The sequence below is a fragment of the Nasonia vitripennis genome, chromosome 4 (assembly GCF_009193385.2).
Source record: "Nasonia vitripennis strain AsymCx chromosome 4, Nvit_psr_1.1, whole genome shotgun sequence".
NCBI lineage: Eukaryota > Metazoa > Arthropoda > Insecta > Hymenoptera > Pteromalidae > Nasonia > Nasonia vitripennis.
The window spans coordinates 13,686,187-13,707,054 of record NC_045760.1 but is presented as its reverse complement, the minus strand read 5'-3'; the positions used below and the strand labels follow the sequence as shown (position 1 = coordinate 13,707,054).

The 20,868-nt window shown below is 36.8% G+C and overlaps 4 protein-coding genes across 17 annotated transcripts in view; 3 read left to right on the top strand and 1 right to left on the bottom strand.

Moving 5' to 3' along the window:
* LOC100678438 (pseudouridine-metabolizing bifunctional protein C1861.05) overlaps positions 1–571 on the top strand; it is a 57,835-nt gene extending 57,264 nt beyond the window's left edge. The window contains exon 10 of the mRNA XM_031929014.2: positions 64–571. Within this exon, the coding sequence (XP_031784874.1) occupies positions 64–363 (300 nt within the window). The 3' untranslated portion in view covers positions 364–571. The remainder of the gene's footprint in view (positions 1–63) is intronic.
* On the bottom strand, positions 381–3,132 carry LOC100119526 (deoxyribodipyrimidine photo-lyase). Of its 11 annotated transcripts, none has more exons than XM_008213689.4 (8): positions 2,927–3,132; positions 2,599–2,697; positions 2,431–2,516; positions 2,212–2,338; positions 1,817–2,145; positions 1,188–1,738; positions 861–1,102; positions 381–764 (listed from the first exon to the last, which is right to left on the bottom strand). In XM_008213689.4, exons 1-8 carry the CDS (start codon positions 2,991–2,993, stop codon positions 577–579), a joined length of 1,689 nt encoding a protein of 562 aa, XP_008211911.1. In that variant the 5' UTR covers positions 2,994–3,132; the 3' UTR covers positions 381–576. The 11 variants fall into 11 exon arrangements, with proteins under 11 accessions (XP_008211911.1, XP_008211910.1, XP_016844206.1 ...); XM_008213688.3 differs by having other exon boundaries at positions 2,431–2,534; positions 2,927–3,040; XM_016988717.2 differs by having other exon boundaries at positions 2,431–2,534; positions 2,626–2,697; positions 2,927–3,039.
* A 401-nt stretch (positions 3,133–3,533) lies between these two features.
* LOC100119557 (U4/U6 small nuclear ribonucleoprotein Prp3) lies at positions 3,534–8,732 on the top strand. Of its 4 annotated transcripts, none has more exons than XR_001729599.3 (8): positions 3,539–4,105; positions 4,477–4,624; positions 5,162–5,376; positions 5,475–5,934; positions 6,028–6,366; positions 6,463–6,820; positions 7,070–7,546; positions 7,622–8,732. XR_001729599.3 is itself a non-coding variant. In XM_001603260.5 (6 exons), exons 1-6 carry the CDS (start codon positions 3,958–3,960, stop codon positions 7,467–7,469), a joined length of 1,920 nt encoding a protein of 639 aa, XP_001603310.1. In that variant the 5' UTR covers positions 3,537–3,957; the 3' UTR covers positions 7,470–7,580. The 4 variants fall into 4 exon arrangements, 1 of the variants encoding a protein (XP_001603310.1); XR_004344871.1 differs by lacking the exon at positions 3,539–4,105 and adding an exon at positions 4,347–4,394; XR_001729598.3 differs by lacking the exon at positions 4,477–4,624 and having other exon boundaries at positions 3,534–4,105.
* LOC100119595 (peroxidase-like) overlaps positions 7,802–20,868 on the top strand; it is a 27,735-nt gene continuing 14,668 nt past the window's right edge. Inside the window, exons 1-7 of the mRNA XM_031929015.2 lie at positions 7,802–7,914; positions 12,297–12,459; positions 16,778–17,090; positions 17,178–17,419; positions 18,166–18,388; positions 20,184–20,452; positions 20,532–20,690. Of these exons, the coding sequence (XP_031784875.1) occupies positions 12,431–12,459; positions 16,778–17,090; positions 17,178–17,419; positions 18,166–18,388; positions 20,184–20,452; positions 20,532–20,690 (1,235 nt within the window). The 5' untranslated portion in view covers positions 7,802–7,914; positions 12,297–12,430. The remainder of the gene's footprint in view (positions 7,915–12,296; positions 12,460–16,777; positions 17,091–17,177; positions 17,420–18,165; positions 18,389–20,183; positions 20,453–20,531; positions 20,691–20,868) is intronic.

Sequence of the window (20,868 nt, the reverse complement as noted above, 5' to 3'; positions counted from 1 at the left end):
ACTAGGATTCTGGATTTAACTTATAATATAAATTGAAAAAAATGAAAAACTTGTTCTTTTTAGATAACTCGAAAATGTTCAACAAATAAACCATTCTTGAATAAAAGTAATAATCCGATTGAAGATGGGAAAACTGAATCACGTTTATATTCTCCACTAAGTTATGATGGCGAAATAGTAAGTGTGAGTGGCTGTGGAGATTGTTTAGCTGCTGGAATAATCACTGGAATTTTAAGAGGATGGAAAGAATCTAGTTGCGTATCTCTAGGTCTACACGCTGCAAAAGAATCGCTTACTTCATTTGAAACAGTTCCAAGCACACTCAAAACACTGCCTGTGATACAAAATTTTTATGATTTTTAATTTTGTAAGTACTCATATTTTATGTTTGATCTACTACATAGTGATATACTTTTTTTATTTTTTACAATTGTTGACTTTTATACAAAAATAGTTATAAATAAGTTAAAAAAAACACTTTTTTAATGAAATTTGTACACTTTTGTGAAATGGTATTTACTGAATATCATGGCCAAAACAATTCTGAGACTAATAAATCAACTTCGACTTATTCTATTATTTTTTCTTGCCTTTCCTTTTATTTTCGTCTTTCGTGAGTTGCACTTTGGCTCCATATTTCATTACAAATGCCTGCACATCAAATTTTCTTTCACAACCCTTATAATTCATGTAACGAATTTTACCAAATACAGGCCTTTCTCTCCAGCCTTGATCATGTACACCACATATTGACCACATGCAGCCTAAATAATTAAAATTTATAAATTATGAGAAAATTTGGTGTTTTCTTAATAAAAAGTAATTATTAATTTTGGTAATAAAATGATTACAGTACAAACCTACATATCCATTCGGATCACGTCCATCCATACTATACTTATCATTCAGATAAATTGACCACTTTAAGGCATCATCTGGTGTTTCAGTCCATTCTAAAATTTTTTTAGCCCAATACATTCTAAGAAATCCGTGGATTTTTCCTTCCTTTACTAATTGTATTTCAGCTGCATTCCACAAATCATCATGAGTTAATCCATTTTCCAATTCGTTCAATGTATAAATATAGTCTCTTTTATCATTTCTATTTTCGCAAAAGTACATTACAATATAAGTAAATAACATATTGGAAATTTTAATTTTTTATTTAAATTTTAAGTATACTTTACCTGTGTTGATTTAAAGTTTCTCTGGCCCAGTCATAAGCTCCCTTAAGACTATCATAGTGTTCATTATAGAAACAAAAATTATCACTAAGTTCTCTGCGCACTATGGCTTCTTCCATGAAAGCCTCAACTGACTTATTGTACTGACTTTTATATTTTTTCGCTTCTAAAATACACCTTTGAACAGAAATCATGCCAAAATGAAACCAAGGGGATAAGTTACTCAAAGCATTGAAAATTGGATTATTTCTCTTTTCATCATAAATTCTCAGCCTTATTTTAAGAAATTTATCCAACTCAGCTATACCACCTTTGTATCCTGCTTTTGCCCATGTAATTTTATCAACTGATTTATCGACAAGCACATCATCCAATGCTGTATCCCAATTGATTTTATCAAACTTTTGGTCAGATGTATGTGGATGCTTTATAACAGGTGGGAATTCTGTTAAAAACTCATCTAGCTTAGAGTTTATTTTATTTCTAATGGTACGTGCTGCATACTCTAATTTTTCAGATGCAACCCAACATGGAACAATATTATGTGCATCAACCTGTAATTTTTAATTATCATTAAAAACTAAATTTATAAAATAAAATTAAATACATCTCGTTTCTTGTTTTATATTTACTTGACATAATGGAATTTTCTTTGGAAGCTTCTTTTTTATATCTTCTAGCCAAAACAAAGGCAACCTTAACGGGAAAAAATCTGCAATAACAGCTCCCATTTTATATTTCTCAACAAAATTAATAATTGCAGTATTAGGCTCTCCGTGTAAAAGATGAAAATTAATGTTTAATTCTTTGCAATCTTTTTCTACTTCTTCTAAAGCTTCTAGCAAAAATTTGTAATGCCGTATTGTTGCATCAAGAAATTTCGGAAGTATACAAAAGCATACGTGTAAGGGCACTTTATTTTTTAAGGCAATTTTTTGAGCAAACAACATGGCCCAGTTATCTGAAAATAATAGTTAAATATGCAATCATAATTCATCATCTATAATGACTTTTTTTTTAAATTTACCATGGACTCTTGCATCTCGAAACATCCAGTAAACAATTCCTTTACTTTCTGATGACACTTCATCTGAGTCTGTTAATATTCGTACTCTTTTCTTATTAAATTTGAATGTCATAACAGAATCTGCAGTCTGCAAATATACATATATTATTGGTTATTTATACTCTTACCATAATTACATAAAATTATATAAAAACTATATACTTATCACAATATGCTTACTTGATTTCTTTGCTCTTCAATTTGTTTCACCAAATCAGTATGACTAGTTCTTAATTTTTTTGTAGATGGCCCAGACATTTTGAAATCTGAAAAATAGAATAAATCTACAACATATTTCACTTGTTAGATTCATATATTAACTTTCTGAGTAAGTCAATGTAAACTTACATCGCTGGATGCAATAAAAATAATTACTTGTAGAACTTGTTGCTTTAGTAACAGTGAAGTTTGTCTTTGATAGATATTTTATCGCAATCAATTTAGTTACTGTTAACCAAACAAATATTCTCTTACTTAATTGGCTGATTCATTTTCATGTCAATAATTTATGAAAATTGTTTCTATAATTTTATTAGTTTACAGGTTATTTTTTTTTACACTTGCATAGTATTAGACTGTATACATACAGTTCTTATTGTACTAGTTCATACTTCGATTGTTTTGCGTATATTATTTGAAAGTATTATTGATAACTATTCTATATGTCAATACTTACAATCGCTCTCTAAACTCACCGAAAATGCATGGCGCCATTTGTTAAAAACTTCTGATGCAGTATGCATCTTTATATATACACACACACACACACATATATAACTCTCTGGGTGGCGGGTGTGATTGGTCAATGAACAAGCGCGGTAAATTAAAAAAATTAATTAAATTTCTTTTGATATATGTAATAGAAAGCAGCTGTACCACTTGGATTTATACCCATAGGTTGTATATGTATGCATGTATATATAATTATATAATAATGATGTTTCAGATTTGTAAATATCATTCAATATTGAGAATATTCAGGATACAATAAAAGTATTTGTTAAGCATAGCTTATAACATCAAGGGACGAGTAGCGCCATGATAGTAAATGTGCGACGTGCGATTGTTGTCGCGATATTACGTATAAGTAAATAGTTTATAAGTTACAGATTAAGAGGGAAAATGGTAAGATCACAACGGTATGTATGTATATAACACATTAAATCGTTGATAATTTAACCAAATCGACTGTCCACATCGCCATAGTCGATAAAGGGGAAGTCGTTGACAGTCACCTTTACCCCCGAATTGATGTCCGTCATAGTACTCATAGTACACAAGAAGTTTCGGACCAAGAATCAAGAGTGGGGGTAAAAACGAACCACTATCTTTTCGACCATTTATTTGCAGTTGGTGCTCTTAGCTCTATCTTGCATCGTGTGTATAGCCGTAATCAGCGTCGTTTCAGCTTCTGCTTTCAACGTTGCATGCGTAGAGGTTCTCTGCGCTTCATTTTTACCCCTACTCATTTCTGAGCTTTCCCTTGCATCAACGTCAATAAGGGCGTAAGGCGTACTACATGCGTAGTATGTGTTATATACCTTTAAGTCTGCGTAATGATACTTAACCTCTATCAATTTTAAGGTTAAGCTGTATGTGCCTTGCATAGACATTTTGGTAGTGTCATACATTTTGTCTTTAAGGTGTACCTATAAATTTCTGTGATTGTTTTTTACGTGCTCTGTTTCCATCGCCATAACGACAACAATGTCGTACCTGTCGAGAAAGGAAATTGAAGAGCTGAAACCACAGATTGAACGGGCTGTCAGCAAGTTTCTGGGCTTTGCTGAATCCTCGATCGTTACGACTGCTCTCAACTGCATTGCTTCAGGATATGACAGGCGCAAAAGTGCAGGTTTGTTGACAGATATTTTTATTTACTTCCTACACTATTTTCACGAAAATACAAATATGATTTTTGGTAGCTAAATGTTGACCGAAATAAACAGATCACAATATTATTTTACATTTTTTCTGTTTAGTACAAATATTCAATCTTAATTCATTTTCATGAGCTATGCATGCGTTTACGATTGAATAGATATAGGAGCTCCAATGACTAGCAAAATTATCACATTATTAAATTTATAGTAATGGAAGCATCATTGTTAGCCAAAAATATTGTAATATTTTACACTTGTGAGGTATAGCTATTAGGTATAGCTTCATATATTTAAGTTAGGTTGAACATAAATGTTTTTATTTTCTACTGTATACAAATTTTAGGTGCAGTTGAGATGCATGCACACTACCTTTTAGAGAGAAGCCCATGTTCTGTCACTATAGAGAAATGGATCTCACTTTTTAGTACCATTGTGCGTCATCAAACAGTGAGAATAAACAGTCATATAAGACTCAAAACAGAAGTTTGCTGGTACGCTATACAAAAAATACAACATTTGGATAAAAAACCACTAAATTTGGTGTATCATCTCAACTGAACATAAAATTACTTTGAATATTAAGGTGGCTTTGGCATTTTGGTGCCATAAAAACTGAGGGATATAGTGGATACACATTATATGAATGCTCATTCTTGTTAGTTTTGTTTTACGATTGCACATACTAAAGTTGCACTTTTGAACAAAAGTAAGAAATCATGAAAAATTTAGCTATAGCAAGCAATAGCTATGGACTCATAACCTCATTCACAAAATTTTCAGTAGTGATTTTAAAATAATGATTCAACAACTTTGGTATTCTTATTTGGCAACTGTTAGTTTATTTATATTATATGTAAGTTTAGGAGTATTCTAAGACTTTTTCTATAAATGTCAAAACTACCTAAAGTTACTTTTTCGTATCTCTAATTATATGATATTTTTGGATTGGTTAATTATCAACCTTTCTTATTTTTAGTTTTCTGTATAGTGATATTTTATTTCTAACTCAAAATTGTTTAATTTTATAGATAAATTGTCAGCTCTTCTGGATGAAAAAAAAGCTAAAAAAGTAGCAGAGAAGATTTTCATTGTTTATGATGACATGAAAGCAGCTCATAAAGCAAAAAAGAGATCTCATGGTGATGATAGAGATAAAGACAGAGATAGGGATTCTAAAAGATCAAGACTTCGTGAAGAGGTTTCTAGTAAAAATGATAAATCAAATTCAGTGTCTGATGATAAGGTGAGTTTTGCTAATTTTTCATTTTGGATTTATGAAGTGTTGATTAACTATTTTAAAATAATTTCTGATATATTGTATTGCTTTAAATATGGTTGCAGATCAGTCATGTTATGGCAAATGCTAGGAAAGAAATTCAAGAAAGGGCAAAAAATTCAAGAACTCTTAGAATTCAACCTGAAGCTATGGATACAGTCAGGCCATTATTGAGAAATAAAGATTCGCTAACTACAATGGGTCAAGTATATAATCAAGGATTTCTAAGTAAAACAGATGCTGAAAAGGCTCAAAAAATTGCTGCGCTGCAGGCGTCAATTCAAAATAAGTTAAAGTCAGTACTACCAGGAAGTACACCAACTGCAGATAAACCTGGACCCCTGATTCTTGATGAATCTGGTCGAACTGTAGACATAACTGGGAAAGAAGTTCATCTCACGCAAGTTTTGCCAACATTAAAAGCCAATATTCGGGCTAAAAAGAGGGAAGAATTTAAGGCACAGTTGCAAGATATAAAAAGCTCTGAGGACTTTCAAGAAACACACTTTTTTGATAATCGAATAGGTATGTATGCAATTAAATATACTGTTATTTATAGATTTTGTAAGAAAAAACATTTGAAGATTTGAATAATCATGGAATTTTGTCATTTTGTAGGTGTTAAGCCAGCAGTTCGAGGGAAACGAGCATTCAAGTTTCATGAGCCTGGTAAATTTGTGCAGATAGCTGAAAGAATTCGAATGAAGGCGCAATTGGAAAAATTACAAAACGAGATAAGTCAAATCGCCAGGAAAACTGGAATCAGTTCTGCAACTAAGTTAGCTTTGATAGCTCCAAAAACGGAGGCGCTTAACGAAGAGGTACCAAATGTCGAATGGTGGGATTCTGTAATTCTCAATGACGGATATGGCGAAGAAGAAGATGATATTAACAAATTTGTGAAAGTTTCAGCCATCACAAACTTAGTTGAACATCCAGCGCAAATGAGACCACCGAGTATGTTGCTCTATCGTTTTTATATAAGTTTGTAAACAAATTCTGATAACTGTCTCTTCTAGATTTATATTAATATTATATTTATTTATATTTTAGCTGAACCATTGAAGCCCATAAGCATGCCAATTTTTCTGACAAAAAAAGAGCGGAAGAAGTTACGTCGTCAAAATCGAAGGGAAGCTTGGAAGGAAGAGCAAGAAAAGATAAGATTGGGATTAGAACCACCACCAGAGCCCAAACTAAGGATATCGAATCTTATGCGAGTACTGGGAAATGAAGCAGTGCAGGATCCTACAAAAATTGAGGCCCATGTGCGTCAGCAGATGGCAAAGAGACTAAAAGCACACGAGGACGCAAATGCAGCTAGAAGACTGACAGCTGATCAAAGGCGCGAAAAGAAGGCCAGAAAAATTAAGGAGGATACCTCGTTAGGGGTTCATGTTGCTGTATTCAGGTTTGTGTTTTCTTTTAATTTTAAAAGTACATTTTAAATGTAACACGTTTTTAAAGAATTCTACTTATTGTTTAAAAGTTTTGATATAGATTATCTGTTTTTTTTTTAATTTAAAATAACAAGAGATTATGAAAAAATCCTAAACCTTATAGTTTTAAAAGTGGGCTTTTCGGCAAAGCTGCCAAATCTAAAATGTACTGTCATTTGTTAAATTAGTAATTGAATTCTAATATGAAATATTTTTTGCAGAATCAGAGACCTTGTCAATAATGCGTCAAAGAAATTTAAAGTGGAAACAAACGCAAAGCAACTATACCTGACTGGATGCGTGATGTTGTTCCGAGATTGTAATGTTGTAGCCGTAGAAGGCGGTGCAAAGCAAATCAGCAAGTACAAGCGACTCATGCTTCATCGTATTAAATGGGAAGAAGATATAGTGAAGGACACTGAGAGTAACGATGTGCCTAACAAATGTGTTCTCGTTTGGGAGGGCACCACAAAATCGCGACATTTTGGAGATATAAAATTCAAGGTGTGCCCAATAGAAAAACTTGCACGGGAGCACTTTAAAAAACACTCGTGCGAGTCTTATTGGGACTTGGCATACAGTGGCGCCGTATTAGACAACACTGATGAGGCGCAAGTCTAAGCTTTCAGATGAATCCATTTTTTATTAAGGCTTACGCTTTTTGTACAATCAACTTGTAAATATATCGTACTCAAATGGTTAAGTAAATAAATAATTTTTGTGAAAATAAAACATAGACTCTATCTATTTATTTATTTTTTTTTTCGTTTCAGTATAAGGTTAAGATTTTTCAACAGCAAAACGAAATGATGGGGTTTCACATTGATATTTATTGCAAATAGACGCGGTAACTTGTGTACAATAATTGTATACAGATCCAGTGAAAAACAATTATAGCACGACAAGAGTAAAAAAAGCCCAATAACTGCCGGAAGGTGTCACTCTCGCGGTACCTTTCTAATGTAGCGCCTCGCGCGCAGTCGAAAGAGGGAATAACATTATCAGGCCTATTAGATGTGGAGGATGGAAAGGCAAGAGCGTATTCTTCAAGGACGTCGTTGTACAAGTGAAATCTCTTTCTATTGAATTTGTGCACGTATAAGTCGTGCATTATAGCAGCGCGTCGTCGGAAGATACACTCGATAATGCATGATGAATCGAATCGACGAGTTCTATTATAATTGCGCGTTACTGTGACGATCATGTTTCTCGGAGATGAGATGAGATAAATGTTTTTTTTCTCCAAAGGTTTCGTAGAAATTATAATCAATAGATAGAATATTCCAGATGATGGGCTATCTAATCGCGTATACATATCCGTGGCTGATAGTCAAAATGACATAAGATCACTTTTTGCAAAAATCGAGATAACTGTAATAGATATATAGTAAGTACAATTTTGTGATGGCGTCTTCATTGCCTTGCAATCAGCTTTGTCTAGAGTTCCCGACATAACGACATATTCGATACTTTTGTGACATTACACTGTACACAGTGACAAATGTATAATCTAGTCATACATAGAACTGTGTGGACTAAAGTTTAGAACTAGTTTTAATGGCTTTTTATTACATTTTGATTGTTACACCAAGGAAAATAAAAAAAGCGCATACGGATTTAGAATTTATTATTTTTTAAAAATTACATTACATTTTAATAAAATGTAAGAAATTGTAAATATAGTGTAATACTTACAAACAATTTACAATAGCTATTAGTTAACCACAATCGTAAATATTTTCGAAAAAAGTAAGAAAGTATAATTACATGTTGTAAAATGTAAGAAAATCTAAGAAAAATTGATGAAATCAGCACTTTGCGATATATAGTAATAACAAATATAAGATAATTGTAATAAAACGGGAAAAAGACCCGAAAATCTTACATTTTTCTTGCATTTGTCCGCATTTTTCAAATTTGAACTAGGATATTTAGATTAAAGATCCGTTGCATTAGGTCTTTTACAATCCTTTTTCTCAAAACTACACATTGTTATTAATATTTTTTTCTTTCGAAAGATACACGTGCATCTCGTTCAAGCAGAAGGGAATTTCGAAACCCGTCTGTCTTCTCGAAAAGTTTGCCTTTAAATATAACACAATGAGCCACTCTCGCAATCCACAATTTGGTCACAGCCATAAATTCGGCGAGTCGACGCGCGGGCGGTATATAGTTTCGCACACAATGCTTTATATGTGTATAGCGCCATTCATAAAAAATCGAAACGTATAGCCTCTCGAAGCTCTCGCTGCATAACGCGTTACGCTGCGCGATTCTGGAAAGACCATTACCGACCAATACGGGACGAATTGTCCCTGTTTCGTACGTTGCTTTCTTTTTCCATACACCAATAACCAAGCCGTCGAAAATATTTATCGGTTTCGAGGTTGCGTAAAAGGAGATGTTTCCTTTGTACATAATTTATAGACCCATCATTTTGCAACACCTTCTTGTGTATCGGATAATACACATTTACTCCAAACTTTGCAAGCTTTAATATTCGCCGATAAATCTCGTTCTCAGTAGGAAAGACAGCTCGAGTATTACACAAATCGAGCACGCGAACGTCTGCCGCGTGAGAAGCCGAAGCTAAGACGGAACAAAGGCCGTTGCAGCGAGCCGGAGACAAGACAATAAAAATTTTCGAGAAAAAAAAATCGATTTAGATTTCCGCGAAAAGAACAAAAGTGCGTCAGGTGTGTATAAAGTGGGTATGTATAAACGGTATGCCGGTATTCTTTTCACGGATTCGCGAACTCGGTATCTACGTTAGTAGTATATATTGTGTGATATATATCAGCGGGGGATTTAGCTATCTGCGTCTCGCGCCCGAGCAACGGAGTCGCCGAAGCGTCTGCATGTCCTCTCTGTAGTATAGCAGCGCAAACCGCGTGGAAATGGACTAGATCGATTAATTCGTCAAAATTTAAGCTTGAGATCGAGAATAACGATTGAAAATTTACCGCACAATAGAAATACAATCATCAAGCATCAGTATACAAGTATACAGGCATCGAAGTCTCTTACAAAACTTTTAACAATTTTTATATCGAAAATCGTTTCTACATCCCCGACGATAAGCAAGTTTATGCAAAAAAAAAGAGAAAAAATAGTAATCAGTTTCTTCCATTAACATTCGCGTACATTTTTCCGAGAAGCGTCACCATAATCAGGAGAATAGGACAAGCGCATCTCCTATAACGAACATGAGTAGTAAAACTCGCGCGCGCGATCGTCTGCAGCAAAGGTGAAGGTGCAAAGGTGCACTCCGGGAGCGAATCGTCGTTGCGGCAGCAGCAGCACAGCCTTGATCCCGATCGGAATCCCGAGGTGACCGAACGATCGCGTGGGCGCTCGTTACACACACACACACCGCGCGCGAATGCAGATGTATGTATGTATAGGGGATTGGCTCGATTGCGCTTGCAAGCCTTGTTGTGCCCGCCTTTTCCCTAACGGCACGTTATTCTACTTTTTCGAAAGTCACATGACACGATCCGTCGGGGGTGTAGTAGTCGTTTAGCTGTCGAACGCGGAAGTGAGATTCGCATTTTTAAATAAGCAGGTTTGATCGATTTGAATATTTTTAAGATTGTTTTCTAATAAAATGCAACTAATTTAGTCAAGGTAACTATGGCTATAATGAAAAAGTAATCGATTTTTGAAATGCGGAAACAAAATATTGTTAGAATCATATCGAGAAAGATCAATATGCTGATACCTGTAACGGTAATTGATCTGGTCGGTATAATCGTTAAAACCGTTTATATACTTAAGAAATACGTTACATTAGACGCACATCTATAATACCAGAAAATTAGTTTTGGAATAGAGATGATTCATTTTTTTGGGTGTTATATAATTATGTGTTGATCAATATATTAATAGCTTTCATAAAGCATTTTCACATTATTAGTACGCACGCGGATAATGTATCATCTTCGAAATTTTTACAGCCTAAACGCTCGCATTAGCCTTGACCAATCAATTATGCCGAAAAAAATTAAGATCTTGAATTATAATAAGTAATCGATAACCCAAAAACAGCCACATTTAAATCGATATGTCTATCGACAGACGTATCGGTTCAACTAGAGTCTATATAATTTACATCACAATTATTGGCCATGAACTGATTATAATTTAAAATAATATACCCATCTCTTTAGAATATAAAGAACAAAAAAGTATCGCGCTTTATAACATTTAAATAGTTTGTTTCTACAACGAGTGTCACACCAAGCAAAATTAAATTCCTTCTCCCGGCACGCGAGGAATCGCATGCGCGCATAAATTTCACAGTCACATAAATGACAAGAGGAAGAGTCTCAAGTTGACGGTGGCATAATCTCTCATTCCGATGATAGTCCTTCGATAAGTCTATTTTCCAAAAGATTCCAAAACATTCACAACAATCCCCCACCGACGAAAAACCCCATAGCCCCACAGCGCACTCATAGACAAATCTCCGTAATATCCCCGTTGGGCCCGTTCCCCCCACCCCAGAGGTGCTAAGGCCCCTCGCTTGCAGTCGCGGGGCCGCATCGAGTCGGTTCAGTACGACACCGCGGCCGTAGCAGTGCAGTGCTCGCACCCGTGCTTCAAAGTAAGACTAGGCTGCACTCGCTGATCTTGCGAAAAGGAGACGCGCGCGAGCGCGTGTTTCCGATTCGCCGGGGCCCCTTTCTTTGGCGCGCGAACGCGCGGAAGTTCCATTGTGTGCGCCGCACTCGGTTAGAGCGTTTTGTCTTGTCTATCTCTTGTCTGGCTTATCGCTGCTGCTGGTCTAGCGGTGATTGTCTTGCCTTCTGACATTCGGCTTCTCTCTTTTTATTTTTGTGCCGTTTTCAGTCTCTTTCAAGAGAGAGTTTGTGACTTTACTCGGTTTTTTTAAGTGTCTAGTAGGTTCGAGTAGTGCTTTCACAGTTTTTCAAAGATTATTCGACGTTATAACTGTGCTTTAGTAGTAAAAGCATGTTGTTTGTTCAATCTGAAGCTAACATTTTTCAAATCATATATTCGTGTGAATCTCTGTGTAAATTGATATCGAAACCATTGAAATGTACAAAACTTGGCTCGAAATTGCAAACTCTTGCACAAGAAATAATGAACAGATTGCTTGGAAATTTTCAAATTGCGAAAAAAATCGAATCATAAGACTTGAGAATATAGTATTTTGAATGTATAATAGTGACTCGAATAGTGACACAGTTTGTACAGACAAAAAATTTACGTAATCATTACTCTCGCATGCATTTCGCACAGTTAGTTCCCCCTAAATCAGCGATAAACCAGACATATCGCTATCTATAAACTCCGCCATTCGATGCCGTAAAATACGTGAATTACACATTAAGTTTTAACGTTCCGACGTAAACAATACCGTTGCACCTACAGTGTGGCGAACTTTTCGATATGCAGGACTGAAAGAAAAATTCACTTTTATAGCTCACAGTGTGCCTCATAACTAAGACATTCACCAGATGCCTTTGCATTCAACAGCGTCAAGGTGGAGAGTTCGACGAGTTCGGTAACCGAACGATAAACGACTCCATTAGATTTTCGACTGATTGTGAGACAAGATGTCGAAGATATTTGCAATCGTTATTGGGTGAGTGCTTTGATTATACCTTAAGAAGTCACTATGTATATACTGCATTTCTTTCAATTAAAGTTTCATGTATATCGTATGCAGTAATACCTTTATTACTTTATCGATTAATTTGAAAGTATAATTTTATGGATTAGCTTGAAAATCAATAGGAGTTTACGGTTGTAAATGATTATCAGAAAATAATCATACGGTATTATAGTCTAACACCCTGCGAAGCGAATCATAATAGACACGTAATCGATAATTCAATTTACTTCGCATATATACTTGCAGATTAGCTATCGATTCCCAGGGAATAATGAAACTTTTTCAAATAAACAAGTGCGTATGAAATAATTTCATTAGGAAATAATTCGCAACGTAACGCAAACGACAATCGTAATAAATCAGAAACACCGAATGAGCGACCGGAGATAAAAAAAAAACAGTAAAAATAAACGAGCGATTGTCGATTAATGTGAAGAGTCGCGCGCGAGATGAAAGAGACGATAAAGACTGTATAACAATGCAGAGGCAATCATATGAAGCGCCTGAGTTTCATTGAGAAGCGCAGTAAAGTCCCCCCGGCAAATTACATATTCTTACGTGTCCCATAGCTCTGCGAGTTATTTTCTACTTGTGCGTTTCATTCGACTATAAATACCTTTTTTCTCTCTCTTTCAAATGCACAGTGTAACGTCGCGCTGTTCCACTGGCCGACGAACGGCTCACTTCCAGCGAACGGTGCTTCGCGATTTTTATTTTCGATTTTCTCAATCGATCGTTTACTCGATCGATTTCCCCCCACGATAATATTCACAGGTATCGCTAATAAAATGATGCTACATTATAGAAGTAAACAATAAGTAAAACGCGCTAATTAATTATTGACAGTATTGATTATTCGGGAATAAAGCGGCATTCCGACTTCGTCACACAGCGCACCGAAAACTGCTACAATGGCATTCCTTCAAAATCCGGGCTACGGTCAATTAGCATCGATCACGCGGCGGTTGCTCTCAACGGACGATTAAACAGACGTAAATCACGCGCCACTGCTCCCACGGATCCGACAACGGCTAATAAGGGTATATCGACTGTCTATAATGAGTATCGGATCGAGAGGGGTATGGGTATGTTGGACAAAGTAATTTGGTGCGGTTGCGATGTCGAGAATATAGTAGATGGATAAAGTGCTTTTTGTCGGCTGTCGAATCAGAGCTTTTTCAAATGAAAATATAAAATTTTAATTATTAAAAAGTGAGCGTTGTTATACCACATTAAAATATTTCCATACGTCAGAATGTTTATTAATGACTTAACTTCATTGTTATAGTCTTCGATTGAAATGCAGTCGAATGCAGGCCTCGTTCCCGATTCAAAAAATCCCCATACATCAGTCATAAACATAACTCTTATTCTAGTCCTCCTAAAAAGAAATGAACCATTCAATCCAAAGCTATAAGACACACATCTCTCCGCATCTCCTACGCCTGAACTTCGACCTCTCGCACGAGCGGCGCGTGTCACACGAGCGACTCCTTATAAATCCACTCTCGCTCTCTTCTCTTCCTCGTTTCGATCTCTGCCGCTCGATCTCGTGACTTCCTTACGTAATCCCGCAGCAGCGGCGCATTCTCCTTTTTCTTTTCGCCAGCGAGCTAGAGAGTGAAAGACGCGCGCGATCGCGCCTCCGTGCTTGAATATTTAATTGCGATGCTGCGCGCCTCTGTGTATGCATATACATAACGTCGAACGTCGTATAAGCATGTGTTTTATCGGCGTATACCAGCTGTCTATAGGGTTCGATCCTTTTTTAGGCACGACCGCGACACGGTAGTGCGCGAAAAATGTGTGAGATGCGATATCTCACGCAATTTTCGACCGATCGGGCTGATGCGATTATCTCGGAAAGACTTTAATCAATCGGGCTAAAAATTTGTGTGCGAACTCCCCTCGTAATACTAAGCTGACAGATTTATTTTGGGCTTGATCCTGCACGTATACGCAGAATGCGGTCACCTTAAAATGAATTTGAAAAATACAACTTTTCCCCATTAACATCAAAACATGAAAATGCTTAGAACTCGAGTTTACAGCCCAAAATCGATTTTTTACAGCTAAAAACCAATTATTTGCCATAAAACATTACAGATTTACGTTTTACATGAAAATGTTAAATGTAAAAGTTGTAAACATTTTCAAAATACAACTTTTTATCGTGGCAAACATTTTTTAAACACTTTTTGACATACACAACCCTAAAAGCGATTTTTTGATATATAAATTCAATAATAACTTCGGTGCCTCATTCAACCCAATTATTTTCAGCAATTTTCCTATATTATATCCCATATATACAAAATTAAACCACTTTTTAAATTAAATTATAAAAAATGCATAATTTAGGAAATACCTAATCGCCGAATACAATCCGTGTAACTTGGCATCATATGACGACGTACGCTATATTAATTAAATCTTTTAAGCTGAATCAGTACAATAAACTTTCAAAATTCAAGTGTATATACTGAACTAGAAAAACCTAAACTCAATAAAGAAAATTGCTTAGATTGAAGAAAAGCTCTAAGTAGCTTACTACATCCCTCTAAACTATGCTAAATACCTAAACAATCAATTTTTTAATATTCTAATTGAAATCCTACAAACGAAATATCATCCTTTTGTTTCCTTCCTCTTGAAAACTGCGATACAAAAGTGTTGTATTATTTATCTGAAATTACAATAGAATAAAATTAAAATAAGATATATTTTAAGAATATCCACAAACAAAAATAAACAATTGATACAAATACAAATAAGTTACTAATTATCCAGTAGTTTTGATGATAGTGTTGATGACCGCCAGAAGAATACCAATCAAAACTTTGACAACAATATTGAAAAGAAAAACAGGATAATACTGTATAAGCACCGACAGGCATTACGAACGCGAAGCGCGAGCGTCAGCGGTCGTGCCTTATGCGCAAAACGCAAAGCGATGCAAGACGGCAAGCCAACGCGGCCGTAAGTTCTTTGTAGAGGAACGAGTTGCGATTGGACGATTTTATGGGGCATAGGTGATTGGATTCGTATAATATGTTACGATTTAGTTGTTTGGATTTTTCTAAGTATAGGATACTTTTGCTCTAAAAGTAATTTACGCCAAAGTAGTACATTGCGTAACATGTGCTTGGTCGATCGTGTTATATTCGAAGCTTTTGATTCGACAATTTTGAAAGTATATATAAATTCGAAGATATTACGTGTAAACCGTCGGAGGCATTTGTAAGTGTCAAAATGCTAGACTTCACTACTATATTCTAAATAGCCGGCGAAAGGTACATCTGAACCGAGAGGATTTACTTTATTTTCAAAAAACTTCTGCGGATTCACCGTAGGCTATTCGACGTGGAGACGAAAATAAAAGTGATTAATCTCGCAGACCAGGAAATCGAAAAAATTACGATGTATATAAATTAGCGAGAATTAAATTAAATTCGTAATTTTTAGCAGCAAAATCTGACCCAACACCTTTGTCCTGTACACCTAAAGGACTTTCGTTGTTGTGTACAACCACTAATAGACTTGCGTATCACAGGCAATGCCGCGAAAAGCCGCACTTTTAATCTAATTGACGCGCAACTGCATTGCTTATGACGCTTTACTATTTTTTTGCCGACGAAGGAACTCTATCTACTTAGCATAAAATTTGAATGATGATATATCTTTACTCTAAAAATAAATGGAAATCAGCATTCATTCATGCAAATTCAGGTAACCAAGCGGTAAAAGGATATTTTATTTTAGGATATTTTAGTTTGTTATCACCTACTACCAATAGGCACATAAATGGCGATAAAATCATTTGAGAGAGCTACGGGAATGCTTTCACGATTATAATACGAGGATATCACGTAAAACTTTACTCTAAACGCGGAATATTCTGCTTATGCAGACACGTGGCTTCTCGGAACGAGAATAAAATTTTATTAAGCGCACTGGTCTGGAGAGAGCATTGCGAAATTACTCGACTCCCCTTATCGCCAGTCTATGCAAATGGAATATATGTATAAATGTAGTATGTTGTGCGTATGCCTATACAAGCTTGGCCAAGCGCGAAAACCGCAAGGAACCGCGAGCCGCCTGCGCGCGAGTTGATTTATGACGCGTCGATATAATGCCTTGCGAACGTGACTCGGTATATGGTATTCGCGTATATTGGTATTTGAATTTCGCGCGCTTTGAGCGATGCGCAATTATCATTCAAACTTGAATTTATACTTACCACTGTTGGACCTATAGAGATTATTTAAATTTTTTATTTATTTTCCAGGCTTGCAGCCCTAGGCCCACTATCCCAATCCTCAATCCTGCCCCCACGGATGCTTCAAGACCTGAAAAAACGTACGAACGCCTCGATGGAACGATACCACGAGCAAGAGTTAACGATAATGCAGTCGAACATCAGGTTGAATCGAGACTCTCCGGCTTGGTATCTGGCCGCATCGCACGAGATGACACCAGCTGCTCACAATCTGACGGTGAAGGCGCTGAGGAGAGAGACGATGGCTGTGATGCTCGTCGAGGCGCTGCACATGCCACCTAAGGACGCCGAGACTCTGCTGCCGTCCGTCAGCACGAGTTTGGTATGTTGACCTTGTGGTTTATCAACCAAACCAAATTCAAAAATTATTGCAACAAAGATGTTATTACTGATTAAAACATGTTCACAGGTGAGCATCTGCTCAGGCGATTACCTCCGAATAATCGGCGACTGCAAACGTTCGGAGTCTCGATACCGCACTCACACCGGCCGCTGCAACAATCCTCTGTATCCGGCTCGAGGCGCAGCTCTTGAGGCTTACTCTCGACTTCTACCGGCAGACTACGCCGACGGCGTTTCCCTGCCTACGCCTGGATTACCTAGTGCCAGAGCCGTTAGTACTGCCATGCACTCGGGCGGTCCTGACCTCAGGTGAGTTTATAGATCTGTACAAGTCGAAAAAATCTTCAGTGGAATCTAGGTGATTGCGCGGTATTATACTTATTACTCATAAAACTCATTTTTTATAGAGGCTTGTGCAAATTGAAGATCGGCCGGAGGATATGCATTCCTCTTATAATTGTTACCCCGTTTTTTAGACCTGAATTTGCTTGCGAAATTGAACGTGGAAACAATAAAACGGAATGGCTTATAAATGTACTCGAGTTAATAATTTACTTGGTAGAACAGCAGGGATGATCGCGAATTCAAATTTATGTAATTTGTAAAATTTCATCGCATCGACAGCAGCCGAATTTTCGCAATCGCTTGCATTGATCCGCTTTGATGAAGAGCTCAGTACAAGCCCGGAAAGTGGGAGAAAGACTTTCTATTGACATAACTGTTCGTACTATTATGCAACCAGACTTATGTACCCACTATAGTACAGACATTTGCGATTTTATCGACATCTGATGCACTCGTTGGGAGCGAATAACGTTTCAGGTGATCCCGCGCGAGACATCGACATTTATTAGAATTAGCCAATATTTATTCTTGTTTCGAGCTTACAAATGCTGTTGACTCGCTCGTTTTCACTTGTACACTTGATTTAATCAATAATCGACTCCAATTATCTAATCGTCTTTCATTAAATTACGAGTACGATCCAGTCTTACTGTAAAACGGTAATATATACCATTTTTTTAATTCTCTTCCTTTTCGGTTTATAAACAAAGGCATCCGCACCTGATGGCCCTGACGGCATTGTTTGGCGAGTTCGTCTCGCACGACCTGGCGCACACGCCTCGGATGGCTCTGCCGAACGGCGAACGACTCAAGTGCTGCGACGTGCCCTACGATCGATTTCATCCCGAGTGCTTTCCAATCAGGGCCGAGGACGAAGCTGGCGGCTGCATGGAGTACGCGAGATCGGCTCCACACCCGGGAAATGCTCATCAGGTTCGACCTATTTTCTGTTTGCTGGTTTATTTATTTTTTCTCCTGCACAAGATTATATAGCTGAAATATATTAGCTTGTAATTCTAATATTATATCTTCGAAACATATCATTTCAAAGCTATATTCAACAGCTATAATAAAACTGCAACAACAAAAGTCGAGCAATCGCTTCGTCTGCATGAATATCAGCAGAAGTCTCACGAACGTATATCCAATGAACGTCGCGATGAGGTGAATGGGACGGAGCGACTTCCGCTTGGTCGCTTATCTGAGCTCGATTATCTCGGCTGCGCAAAATGCAAATGCTCGTGTACTTAGACTGGCGAGGGATTACGTGATTCCTTATACTATGATGCCACTCGTTGAACGGGAAAAACGTTTGTCTCCGTCTCCGCTCTCTGCCTCTTTGTGCATCCTATATTGTAAGTAAGAAATTTCAACGAGGGCATGATTCTAAGTGTTTGGTTCGAGTCTTTATGTAGAAACGCAGCGTCGTTTATTATGACTCTTATTATAAGTTGCGCTTATGGGGATGTCTGTTCTGAAACGATTATTAACCGATACCTTTTTATTTATTAAAAAAAATAAGTTTCATAATCGACCTTACAATAATGACTTTTCTGTATGCGATGAAAATCACAAATTAAAGTCCTTCGCAATATTGTATGCCTACAAATTGCTTCTTCGTCTGGAAAATCGGACAAAACCACAGTTTCCCTTCTTGGCAACAATATCGGAAGAGCGAAAAATCAAACAAGAAGGTCATAATAATGCACGCTGAATCAGAAAAGCGCGAGACATGATACGAAGAAAGGCAGTTTTCTGCAGATTCCTCGAAAATGAGAACGCCGACATTGACCCAAAGATCGCGTGAATAGGGAAGCGCGGGATTGCACATTAGACAGCGACGCGTCGCCAGGCAATTATCATCCCGATGATCGTTCAAAATAAACACCTAACGTTGCATTGCCCACCGTTATACCCTTGCCCCGTATATCACGCGGCTTCTCCGTTATTACGTCGCGTTCGAGAATTTGCAATTTTAGAGCTTGCAGCTGCGTGTGAGTATACAGCTGTGGCTTTCATGAAATCCGAGCCTGGTTATTACGGAAATGATTTATGAAGATGAGCTGATCTTGCTGCTCCAGATATTGCTTTTTGTCTTTGTTTCGCGCGATCTGTGTGAACGATATCCTTGTACATGTATGCTCATTGTTTTTGGAGTAGTTTTCTTTTTGTTTATTATTGATAAAAGTTAAATTTCTCGTGTGTTTTTAAATTTATTTCGAAAAAATGTACTATAAGTAATTACTTTCTATTCTACGTTCAAACGGGGTCTAAGAAAGAAAAAGCATAAACTCAAACGATAATTGACCTATTTACCTTGAAAGCATGAAGACGAAGAGACTTCGAACATGAAAGGAAAGTGAAAAGGGAAAGTAGTCGCGGTTGTAAAAATCTTCGAGAAAATTTCGTCGTTCATTTCTGCACGTGACTTGCCGAGGTAGAATAGTTTTCAGTTTCAATTACCTGTATAGCTTTTTAACGATGGAAGATACACTGCAAAAGCTATAAAGTTAACTATGTCCTATTACGGCGATGCTTTAGTTTTTTAAATAACTATATAAAATGGAGGCGTTGTTGAACTGTACCTATGCATAATTTATGTAATAATCAAAATAAGATTTATATTCTCATAAATAACCTTTTACGATCTTTGGATGAACTTAATTTGTTTAAGTATTTCGTACAAAATATTAATTTGTTATTAAACATTTTCATAACAAATTTACAGGGCTGCAAGCTAGGCGCAAGACAGCAAATCAACCAAGCAACCTCCTACTTGGACCTATCGCCCTTATACGGTAGCTCCGAGGAGATAGCTCACGTTTTAAGGTCCGGCAAAGGTGGTCTCTTAAATACACAGCGCAAGAATTTGCCGATGCCGTCCCACGACTCACGCAACTGCAGACTGGAGAGTCGTGCGTTCCCCTGCTTCTTTAGCGGAGATTCACGAGTAAATGAACATCCCGGAGTTGCCCTCATGCATGTGCTGTTCCTAAGGTTGGAACTATAGTTCGGAGTGAAAATTACTTATAATTTATTATAGATGTAATATTGACAAGGGTTGAACCTTTTGCAGAGAGCATAATCGCGTAGCTGAAAATTTACAGCACATTAACCCACACTGGGACGACGAGAGGTTGTATCAAGAGGCTCGAAGGATCAACATTGCCGAGATGCAACACGTGACTTACGGTGAATTCTTGCCTGTCGTCCTCGGCGAAGCTGCACTGGATGAGTAAGTTCTCCTCTTTTGCAAATAAATTTGCGTTTTTTTTTTTAAAAAGGGAGAATATTATGTAATAATAAGATTGAAAAAAGAAAGGCTTATCCTATGAAATCTCGAAAACAAAAAATTTTCTTCAAAAGAAGCATGTTTACTTTTCGATTGCATGCGTAACATGTAACATAGTACA